The sequence below is a fragment of the Leucopleurus acutus genome, assembly GCF_964270905.1.
Source record: "Leucopleurus acutus genome assembly, chromosome: 14".
Classification (NCBI taxonomy): Eukaryota; Metazoa; Chordata; class Mammalia; order Artiodactyla; family Delphinidae; genus Leucopleurus; species Leucopleurus acutus.
Window position 1 is genome coordinate 70427772 of NC_139156.1, and position 12192 is coordinate 70439963.

The 12192-nt window shown below is 41.2% G+C and overlaps 1 protein-coding gene across 2 annotated transcripts in view; it reads right to left on the reverse strand.

The window, feature by feature from the left end:
* The window catches only part of ARID5B (AT-rich interaction domain 5B), a gene marked incomplete at its 5' end in the record, with an annotated part of 189140 nt that overhangs the window by 31428 nt on the left and 145520 nt on the right, over positions 1-12192 (reverse strand). For both annotated transcript variants that reach the window (XM_082854706.1, XM_082854705.1), the window contains 2 exons: positions 5447-5499; positions 7453-7657. In XM_082854706.1, the coding sequence (XP_082710832.1) occupies positions 5447-5499; positions 7453-7657 (258 nt within the window). The remainder of the gene's footprint in view (positions 1-5446; positions 5500-7452; positions 7658-12192) is intronic.

The window sequence follows — 12192 nt, forward strand, 5'->3', positions numbered from 1 at the left end:
TAATCCCTGCCAAGAAGATGGGCCCAGGGAGTGGGAAAGGAATCTGTCCCTCCCATGATTTTATATATTCCCTGGTGGCCGATGCAGGGGACACGGGTTCGTGCCCCGGTCCGGGAAGATCCCACATGCCGCGGAGCGGCTGGGCCCGTGAGCCATGGCCGCTGAGCCTGCGCGTCCGGAGCCTGTGCTCCGCAACGGGAGAGGCCACAACAGTGAGAGGCCCGCGTACAGCAAAAAAAAGTCTGTCACTTTAAAAAAAATTGGAAAACTATTTAACCCAAGATACAGTCTTGGAGGCTTTATTTTCCTACCTTTGAGGTCACTAGGATGAAATAATTTTGGTATTTTTGTGGACTGGTGAGGAAACAGTTATCAGAAATCTTTTAGGACAACAGTGCTTCCACTATTGTATTAACTGTAAGAATGTGTAGGACGTTATGAAGTCAGAAGGAGAGTTTGCCTGCGAGCAGTGTTGCCCCAGCTGCTGTGAGAAAGCCTTTTTCCTCAGGACACCTTGAGGGTGGACTGAATTCAAGGAAGATGACTTTTTTTTCCTGGTAGTACTCCAGGAACTGGAGCCTTTCAAAGCGATATGACATCATCTTTGGCCCTGAGAATTTTGAATTAAGCGAGAGGCTTTGTCTGTCCAGAGAACTAGGGTTAGATTCAGAGGATGCCTTGAAATGATGTCAAAGCCAGAATCTGATGTCAAAGCCTAATCCTTCCAGCAAGAAGACAAGTGACTTCTTCCAGTTGGGAAATAATGGTCCGGTCTCACCCATGGGGCGAGGCGGGGCTGTGAGCTGACATTCTTAGAAGGCAGCACTTGCATGGTCCTCTGCCTCTAGGATAAGATTTACTCAAGACCCATTTCCCGGCTCAACCTCTCTCCAAATATTGCCTCTGGCTCGCCATCAAATGTTTAGCCAAATGGAAATCACTTTAGCAAACCATCATCAACACTGCATCCTGGTAATACCCCAAGCTACTCCGCAAGCTTTAACTGCTTCACCAGACACTGATGTGAAGACCTCCTTAAGCTCATCAGCAAAACTTGATTCAAGTTCTGCCTCTTCCACTGCAGGTGACCCAGACTCTCAAATGTTTGGAAGGAGAAATTGGATATATGACTGTTAAAGAAGGGTCCTCATTGCCAACCAATCAAAATGCCAGTACACTGTTCTTTAGGAAATCAAATCCATTCAATACATTTATGATCTCTAAACCTAGGGGTGCAGAGACACAATACACATTTCTAGCAGAGGCAGAAGAGGCCAAGAGAACAGAATATAGCCATTAGTTGAATGCTGTAAAGGCTTAAAATAGAACTTGTGCTCTTTTTTTTTTTAAATTCAATTTGAGGGTTGTGAAGGACTAAAATGAAATAATCCGTAATCCTCAATTCGAACCAGAAGGTTTGGAATAGTTTATAACCACAAACAAAAACAAGCCAATTAAGATGGCCTCTTTTTATAACCAGAAGGAATTCCAGAGAGATGTCTTTATCCAATCACAAGTTAACAGCAGAAGAAATATATCTACACATTTTAAACTTGCAATTTTTTTACTATTACTGAGTATTTACATCTTCCAGACTTCCTGACCCATCTTCTAAGGTCACACATTTTTTCTCAAGAATCAGAAAATCTCAGCTAATAGTTAGTATATCTGGTAAGGTTCATATTAAGTACAAAGAAATGACTGAAAGATGCTACCAATGAAGGCAGGTTATTAGACCTTTTTTTTTTTTCCCCAAAACATCACCCCAAATACATAAAAAGATACATAAGAGACTGCTGGGAATGGAAGGCACAAAGAATTTATAAATCTCTTTCTTCCCAGTGATACCATGGAGGTTGAAGTAATTATGCACAAAATTCTCAGCAATTCAGAATGTGAAGAATGCCATGGTGACCCCATTCAACTCATTTCATCTCCCTGTGCCTCAGTTTCATCTGGAGCAGGGCAAGGATCTTTTTCTGCATAAAGGCCAATTTGCGAAAAATAAAGTTAGGGGGCTACACTTTTCCTTGTTCAAAATGAAAATGGCTTATTGAGTCCCAATTTAGATTGCCACTTTACCAAACAGAAAAATATTCGTTGGAAACTTTGCGCTACTTCTGAGCCAAGGAATGTTAATATTCTGGCGTGTTTATTTAGTACTAGCATGAAGACAACATTCTAATCTTTGATACTTGACTTAGATGGGGGCTTCTGAAGCCAGGAGTTGTGAGGTCTAGTAATCACTGTTACCATTAGCTTTGAATTAACATAATCTGGGCAGCTTAAAAAAAAAAAAAAAGGATTCTCAAATTCTCAGGCCAGGCCCCACCCCAGAGTTAATATCTCAGAGACTTAGAAAACTACTTACACTTTAAAGTTCCCCATTGAAAATCGGAGCCCCAGTTCTTGAGTCGCCTCTGGGAAGCCTTTACAATCTTCTTCACTGATCTGGAAGATTCTAAGATCTCTTTTGAGCTCTAAATGACAAGTCTACACTTGCTTCCGACATCAGATAATCTCACAGATAAGTATCCTCTAGTAAGGCTGCGATGACAAGGTTAAGTCCTCAGACTGTGGATATCATTCATACATCTCCTGGAGTGACTTCAAAACTGAATCCTCACTGAGCATCTCATAGTTTTATTAGTCAAAATATACTAGAGAAAAATGTCTTCTGTACTTCACAGGTTCAAAAGCTTCAAGGTAGAAACGGGAGTGGCAAACTTAAGTGCCTGCAGGGCCAACAGGTAGTATGAGGCATTTTTTTAAAAAGGAGGGAAGGAAGGAGGGAAAGGAGGAAAGAAAGAAGGCAGGAAAAATCCCACCAGTTGGCTTCATTCAGTCTATGGCCCCACATAGATTTTACAGTGAGATAGCCACGTAGATTCACTGCTTGAGACGAGATGAAAAAATATGGCGTATTGTGAAGAGTGGCAGGGACCCGCCAAAGGATGAAGAAGTTGAAGGGTGAGTGGAGAGGGAAGGAGGGAAAGGGCCACCCCACAGGTCACCTGTCCTCTTTGTGGCTTGGCTGAAGAGACGTGAAACACATAACCAGATGGAAAGCAGATGCCCGTCTGGTCTTGCCACGTTCACCCATCCCAGTCACTCTTCTCTCCTCCACTCCATCCAGCACAACACAGTGCAGGAAGAGGAAGTGGCAAAACATAACACTTAACTTGTTATCGATCTTCATAGCCCCCAGCCCCATCCCTCACTGCCTAGCATCCAAGGGCCTTCTTCCCTCGGGTCCATCCTTCTCTCTGGATTCCCCTTCACGGTCACTTATCCCCACCACCTAGTGACTCTACTTTAAGTTACAAACTCTCTATACCCAACTTTATTCTCCCTACATAGTTTGTTTCCCCATCTGATTTTCTCTTCCAAGAAGGCCATGATCTTTCATGTCTAAATTCCATCCATTCTCCAAAATTCTGCTCAACTGGCATCAGAGCCATAAGTCTTTCTTCCCCATCTCTAAACGAGGAAGTACTTTACCTGAACGGGGCACTGATCTTTTTTTCCACCTTGCTTTATAATTACTGCCTTTCCTGGATGGTAAGCAACTGGAACCCTGGGCCTAGATATTTTTATGTCTCCCAGAGTGTCTAACACAATACCTTATACACATAAGACACTCAGTAAATATGTGGTCAGGTGATCTGCTGATTCATTCATTCATTCATTCAACAGAAGAATAATCATCACTGTTTGTTCAGAGAGTATTGCAAATGCCTTGAGGCTCATCAGAAGTTTCTTTTGTATTTTCGACACCACTTTGCTATTGCATGTTAAAAAAAAAAAATCCTTGTGCAAATACAGAAGATACAAAAGCAGGAAAAACTGATTCTGTGAAATTTACTGGCACTCTCCCTATCAGTGAATAACAAAAAATTCCTGGGTTTAAAAAGACATTCATAATGTTGTGCAATATCATGTAACTGCCTGCAGTCACGGTCCATAAGAATGTGTATTCCTACTCTGAACTTTAAAGGTTAGGCTTAAAAGTCTAGGCTATGGGGTTGACTCCTAAATTTATGAGACTAACACTGAATAAGTTATCAGCTTTTTCACATGCACAAAAGCTATAATTAGCTCAAGATTTTGCAAAACTATGAGCCACAGTGGGAAGGAGTCAAACTCCCTGTCCTATCAACAGATCCAACCAAGTGAAAAATTACATTATTTATTTTTCAATAGGGCACTTGGTAAAACAAGTATTTTAAGCAAATTCATGTCTATGAAATGCACCTTTAAATGTAGTTCATATGAGTATTCGATTTCCTTATAAAAAATCTATGTATGCCCATATATTAAATAAGCATTTTACATGTATATAGACTCACATCAAAGAATTTTTAGTCAGAATTCACAGCAGGTATCTCTACATTAATACCAGATTACATGAGTCACATAACACTTGCTGTCTTTTCCCATCCCAAGCCCCTGACATCACACCCTTACATTAGTTTGTGGAACAATATGCTACATCTGGCAAGAAAACACTCATTATTTTGGGTTAAAATGAATTTCATTTTCTTGACTCTGTGTCTCTTACTGTCATTTTACTACGATACAGGGATATACCCCAGGTTACTCTGTGAGGAAAGAAAAAAAACAATTTCTTTTTCAATTGTAGAAGAACCTGCACAACTCAATCTGATCATTGTGTGGAGGAGAAAATCTTTCCAGTGACGACATCTTCCTGTGTCACTTGATTTTATTACAGATGTCATCTCTGCGCGCTGCATTAGTGCAGCTCTCTCTTCTTCTTTCAAGATTTTAATCTGAGTCTGTTGCTCTAACATTTTATCAGTTCAAAATACATGCTGTAAACCTCCCTGGCCATCAGATTTTCCTGTGAGCTAAAAATAACCCGTTCCTGTCAGTTAGAATTAGCTGATAAAGAGTGTCAGAGCCTGTTCTGAATAAGTTTGATAACTTCCTGTTTATGTGGCACTGACCCTTGTCTAATAAAGCTTCTTTGCCCTAGAATGAGAGGAGATTCTGCTGCATTCTATTCCTTAATGGCCAATACTGATTACTTTTGAAAGCCTTTAATACATTTCCCGTATTAGACATGAACAGATGTCAGGTATGTTGCCAAGGGAAATTTCTTTTATGCAATCTTGGCTTGTTGTACAATAATAGCCCTTTCTCAACATGGGAAAAAATTACAGACCCAACTAATTTCCCTGACAGGGGAGAGTTACATATGTTTTCCACTTGTAGTTTTTACGACAAGTTTACAATTTTGCCAAACCTGGAACTAATTGGGACTGTTTCCAAAAGCGGCCCAATAAACCCCCAAAAGTGTAGAGCCATTTGAAAAGGTAAGTCAGCGATGGTTTGCTTTTTGCATTTTCTCCATTTTGGTCACAGCAGGGTGCGGGTGGGGGGTTAGATTGCAAAACTATTTCATTTAAGTCGCTTAAACACTTACTGTTTCATATCCTCCCAGTTTTTGAGCAGCTTGAAACATAGTCCAAAGGTTAACTGTTAGAGGGACAATAAGTATTTAGATAAGCATTGCATTAACATATTTCCAAGAAATGTCAATTAAAACATTTTTGCTTTGTTTTTTCAATGAGAAAGAGAAAAAAAAAAAAAGAAATGCTAACAGTAACCCAGAGAGCTAAGTTCTTAGGAAACAATTTGCCAAAGGGTGTTCAACAACAGGATATATTAGCACCACTTAAAATATTTCTTAAAAAAGAAACAGTCACAAATACGGAAACAGTTCTACTTTTAGGATAAAGGACAAACACAATTTTTAGTCCTATTGCCATCAGCAGACCAAGGGAAGCTAAGTTACAGCCTCCTTGGGAAAAGAGGGGGATTTCAAAATGGGGGCTGTTCTTGTAGGACCCTTAGAAAGAAGCCATTGACTAAAGGGTAATATCTAATGCCTCCTTCAGATAAGAACTCTCCATAATCAATAAATAACAGCCACTTTAATATATGATTAGCTTCTTAATAGAATGTCTGATGGCAGCACTATATTAGAAGCTCATAGCATATTTCACTAGCACATGGTACCTTGCACTGAGCAGGGAAATAGATATTTCACCCCTGAGGCTGCAGTGATACAACAGATCAAAGGAAAGGAAGATACTGGTTCACAGAGCAATTGAGTCATTTGTCCACTCAGTCCCCTAACTTGCCTGTGTGATGTTGCACATATGTATTTTTAAAAACAGTTTTCTCTTCTCAGGACATGCATGTGTTTATGCTATTAAACATCTACGCCAAATTGCTAGCAACCCTGTTCATTTGTACTAAATACCATGGAATGGGACTGCTACGGATTTGATTCTTTCACAAGAGGGGAAAATTGAACTTCAAGTAATTCCTTGGTAAAGGAAATGAAGAATAAAATTAAAATTAAAAAAAAAAAAAAAAGGCTCTTTGACACAACACGTTCGAAAAGCCTCATTGAACCCTGCACTATTTCAAAGCTATCAAGAGCCCTGCCTCAGCCTTGATTTAATCTGAACCAATGCATAATGCAACAAAGCTGTTCATAGTACATTAATTTTACTTCTATTTCAAGCAACCAGTTTTCAGACAAACATTGTAATCATTCGTAGTTATATAAGTTTATAATAGCTGCAAGTGTTCCCTTGCAATCAGTGCCAGTTGCCATTAGGTATGTAAATTGTTATGTAAAACATACAGGTTTGACATTCTTCATCAAAATGACACATGGTTTTAATCTAGGAAGATACATTTGGAGAAAATACTATTTCAAGCCAGGGGCTCATCGCTTTGTGTGCCACGAAGTCCAGACAGAGGCAGTATATATATTCAGTTGTGAAATCAGGACAGGGTCTGGGTTTCTTCTCTTTTTATAAGGAATTCTGCTCAGCTAAGAGTTCCCTGTTCTACTTTAAAATATATGATGACGCTTACATGTACATGTCAAAGTAATTCAAAATTGGGCCCTCGGTTCAAATTTGTGTATTTCTTGTTTCCTCTGAAGTCATCAGGTTTTTGTTATCTCCTAACAAATTTGGGGCTTAGGAAATATGTTTTCTCTTTGTGGTTGTTTTGTCCATCTTTTAATGTCCTCCTTTTAAAAGCTGTCTCTTCAGGCAACATCTGTGCCTGATAAAGCTACGTCATATTATTATCTCAGAAGAAAGGCGTTACAGACACTCAAGACTGACAAAACAGAAAATGAGGAACTTTCAACATGTCTATTTCCAGTCATAATCAGTGGATTCGAGCCTATAAATATCTCACTGCAACTGCCCCAGAAGGGAACAATATCGCAGAAGGAGGCAGGGGGGAAAATTCCTGGCCTGGATGATTTGTCGATTTAGTACAAACAGAGAACATCATCTCCAGAATAGGATTTCAACATAATCCTGAGTCAAAATTTTTTCCCCCCAATTCAATGAATCTGAGCGGTTTTGATATTTCAGAAATGAAAACAAGTATACTTACTCTGTTTAAAACCTAAATACGGTATTCGTTCTATTGGCGTCTTCCTTTCTTTCATGTATTTATAAAGTGCCACCAGGAAGGCCTGCTCATCTGCCCTGCACTCTTCACCAATTCCAACCTTTGGTTTTTCTTCATTGGAGACTTTTTTACAGTTGTTATGGTTATTCTTCGGCTTGGTCAAGGCTGACCTGGCCTCACATTTCACCTGGAAAAGGGAAAAAAAAAATGCCACATCAAATCAAGCACCGCTCTGGAACACTTACAAAGACACAGCCAGGACAGGAACCAGTAAACTACCCTTGCCCTGAAATAGCTCTTAGAGGCACCGCTGGATAGGAATCGTCTTAGACCAGGAGATGGTAAATTTCTGTGAAGGGCCGGATAGTAACTATGGTAGGCTTTTGGGCACTATTGTCTTGGTCACAGCTACTCAACCCTAGCACCGAGAGCCATCCCAGACAAAATGTAAATGAATGGATGAGGTTGTGTTCCAATAAAATTTTATTTATAGAAACAGGTGGCCAGTGGGCCATGGTTTGCCAAACTGTGCCAGCCTCTTTTAGACTCCTTACAAGTATGTTGATATGAAACCAGAAACAGTGTTTGCATCTACTAGGACCATTCTGTCTCTTTACACACTTTATTTTCCTAAGGGGCACCATCTGTTACTATCATTCAAGGAACGTTCTTAATAACAGTCCCATGTTTCGCATTTTGTATCAAAATGAAAGGCAAGTGTATTTCTTCACAGTAAACTTGTCTTGCTGCCACTCTTCCCAGCAAACTGGAAAAACAGGTCAATGCTGGCAGATGTTGGCATCAGGAATACCAGCAAGGTCTCTGCTATCTGTCACCCGAGGGTGATGCCCAGATACACCCTCAGTAGGAAACAAAACACCCCACTCTTTACGGAGGGTGTCTCGCTTTTCAGTCAGCTCTGAGAATCTCATAGATGTTAAGTTGCCACAAAAGAAAAAGTAGAGGTCAGCTAAAAACCCAAGAAGAGTAAGTGAAAAGCTCCATAATTAATAAATAAATGACAGTACATGGGCCAGATGTTCTTCCCTCCATGCTCCAGGCAAGTACGGAGCCCGCCACACGGAGCGGCCAAACTCATGTTCCCTCCTCGCTGCCACGTTCTACAAGAGGCCTTTGATGGTTGTTAAATGTAACGGCTGAGCTGCTGAGCTATTTTAATTGTCAAAGGGGGAAGTACAAAGGGTCAAGCTGCGAGTTCAAGTGAGCCCATGGGGAATGTGTACATTCCAATATTCGTTACATCTCCCGATCTAACGTCTGAGAGAAGAGGATGACTGCCCAGGAAATGTTACGAATTAAAATGTCCCACACATTCAACAAGGTTTTCCATTTCAGATTTCTGACCCCTCTTATTCTTTCCCTTCAGAGTCTCCTTCCCAAGCGCTAAGAACATAAAAGGCCTCACTTATTTACTAAAGGGGAACCTCTCCTCTAAGAACATAAAAGGCTACATTTATCTATTAAAGGGAAACAAACGCCTCCTCTGCAAGGGTCTTCTTTAGTGTTTATTCTCTCAAATGGACACACTAGTTTAGTATCTTTAGAGTCCTGGAAAAAAAATAAAACTTCCTGCACAGCTCAATCAACTGGGCCTCTAGATAAGATTTTAATTTTTAAAGATCGGTGGAAGTGGGATGAAAACATTTTTCCATATAGGATTTCTTCTTACAGTATTTTCAAACCTTAGTACTTGGTAACATTATATTAAGGCAAGCATCCTGGGAAACTTTATATTGTCATCATTTTTCACTGTCAAATTTCAGATTGTTGAGTCTAAAGTTCTGATGAAATCGATCATTTAACGGCTCTTTAAAATCATAAAATCACTCCAGTTCTAATCTGTCTTGCTCTCTGGCCTTTTTTGAGTGTTTACTATGTAGCCAGGCTCTATTCTAAGCCCTGTGTGGGCCCTATCTCATTTCATGCTCACAACCCTAATGGGGCAGGTTATTACTCTAAGAGGGAGGAGGAAACTGAGGTACAGAGAGGATGGGTAACACATCCAAGATCACAAGATCATGTCCAGGTTAGTAAGTGGCGAGTCTGGAATTTGAACCCAGGTAGTCTCACTCGATGGCTTGTGGTTTTTTAAACACCGTATTTTACTGACAGTCATAAAAATATTAAATTGATAGTCAAAACATACTTCCAATTAAAGACCATATCTTATCACTAGGCATTACAAAACCTACAGCTTAGAAATGTGATTTATCAAATGAGAAGTTGAAGATAAAACTCGGTGGTTTCCAAAGTGTAAAAGGGCTCCATTCCTTCCATTGTGTGTTGAGCAGAGGGAAGGAAACCAGTATCAATGGAGCAGCGACAGCGCGCCCTGGGCTTCACACAGCCTACCTAATGTTCACAAGAATCATAAAAGGGAGGTTTCGAGCCCCATTTTACAGTCAAGGAAACTGAAGCTCAGCGGTATGTATTTTAGTGTGTGGCTAGTGTCGGGTAGAGCTCTGAGTTGAGAACTCAGGTCTCCCACACTCCAAACCCATCTTTTAAAACCAGGAGTAGGTGTCAGTTTTGCATATAAAATAGGCTGAGGTCTTAAATCTGCAGTGATAACGGGCCACTTATTTATATTGTTAGGTCAGAAGCGCCACTGTTAAGGGAGTATGAGCTTTGCCCCTCAGTGTCTAGGGAGCTGCCTCACCCATGCAGAAACAGAAGGAAAGCACAGAGGGTGTGCACAACCCCGACCCAAAGTCATTCAGACCCCATGATCACAGGGGAGGCTCCAGGTGATGCTGGGCTGCCACCTACTGAGCTGCATCCTGAAAGTCAGGGGGCTTCTCTTGGGGGCCAGGGGCTTCGTAAGGCATGAACAGTGGTTTCTGTCCTCAGACTAGCTCCTACGTTTCTTCACTTAACATAAATGAGCCCTTTAGGGTATTATTCTGTTTCTGGATAGGACCAGGCCAAGTTCCTTTCTACATTTTTTTCACACTTACCGGAAACATTCTCAGCGTTTTAAGCTACTGAAATATGACACGGGAGCTAGTCTTCATGCTGACCTTGAGAAAGCCCAGCCTTTTGATGGTAACAGTTAATTACTAGATCTGTTCCCCCCCCACTCCGCCCCCCCCCCCCACCCAGACCTGAACACCTTACACTTGTTGAGTTCACTAAGAGCTTTGGGGTTTCCAAAGTGATTGAGGAAGTGCTAATTAAAGAATCCACATTTAACATGTTCAGTGAACCACCACCTATTTGATATTAACCACATCCTTTCACTGGATTGAGTTGTAACTAATTCAGCCTTCGACTGGGGCAGCAAGATGTGCTGAACCAGCAGGAAAGGAACTAGAGTCTAATTTCGATTTGGTCACCAACTTCCTAGGAAACCCTCATTTTCTTCCTCAGGAAAGCAAGAAGGATAATCCCTGGGGTGAATTCTACGAACCAAATGGGATGAAAAATATTGAAAATAATGGAAGTATCACATTTGTGAAGTATCAAAAGTATGTTTGTGATTTAAAGGGAAGAACCTATTGCAGTTTCCCTTTTTAATGTTCCTTTAAGAATACTATAAGCCACCTGTTAATGTACTTCTGGCCTTTGGAAAGTGCTTACAGGATGTGAAAAGTCATTTGCCTTTTATCAATGGAGGCCTTTCATTAGAGAGCCAGGCTGAGAAGACTTCTCTTGTATAGGTCGGCATTATGAATGGGCTTTTGCCCCAGACCTGGATTTGTGTTGGACACATTCATGACATCTTCAGAGAATTGGTAGCCTCTTCTCCATGAGACTCTTGCTATTGTTGGAAAGCCATGAAATTCTCTGTCCCTTGGAAAACAGAGTCTTGCAAAGTTAGTTTTCATGTTCTCACTGAAAGAGGGCAACCTTTGGATAGCAACAGGCCAATTACTTGACTTGCGTTTCCAGTCATGCACACAACAAAGTGAGTGGGTTCTTACTCTAAGAGCTCTGCTGCGTGGAGCTGCAGGAAGCTGGTACTGATCCACAGTTAGAAATGGTCTGTTTGAGGCACTTTTGAAAAAAAACCAGACAGTCACACAAGTCTTGGTCATAAAGCCAAACTATCACCTGAAATGTTGCTTCCAGTTCAGCAAATGATCAGATGGTCACAGACTTGTAACCTCTACGGTAGCGTTTCATGAGAAAAGACCACTTTAAGTCACACACGTCTTTTTAATGCTGTCCCGGCCCCAGATGTGGCCTGTCCATTCAGCAGGGATTTTACATCCATTTGTTGGGGCCAACAGATAAGCCCGCCATACTTCATACCTACCAGTCTCTCTCTTCTAGGTGAAGCGGTCTTTCCAGACCCACTGGAAGCAGACAAAGCAGGACTGTAATCCAAGACTCCGAGAAGAGCAGGGCGTTTAAACCAGTCCCCGGGAGCTGACTGCAGCATGACATTCATCAAGTCACCATTGAAACGAATGACGGAAGGATGACCCTCCTTCTGGTAAAGATGCTAAATGGCAGTGCTGGTGCAAATCAAGTGGAGAAGGTCACTCAGAAAACCCAGGCTTCACTACTGTCCCTTCTGAGAAGGGTAAGTCAGTGAACAGCAAATACAGACTGCAGTTCTCTTCAGTTTTGTGGGTCCGAGTAGGAGTCCTGAGCTGCCTTCCACGGAGGGCGATATTCGAGGTGTTGTTCTTTCAGATCAATTGTATGAGTTCCTGTAAAACTCCCAGAGGCACTCTTTGGTGGTGGCTCCAAATG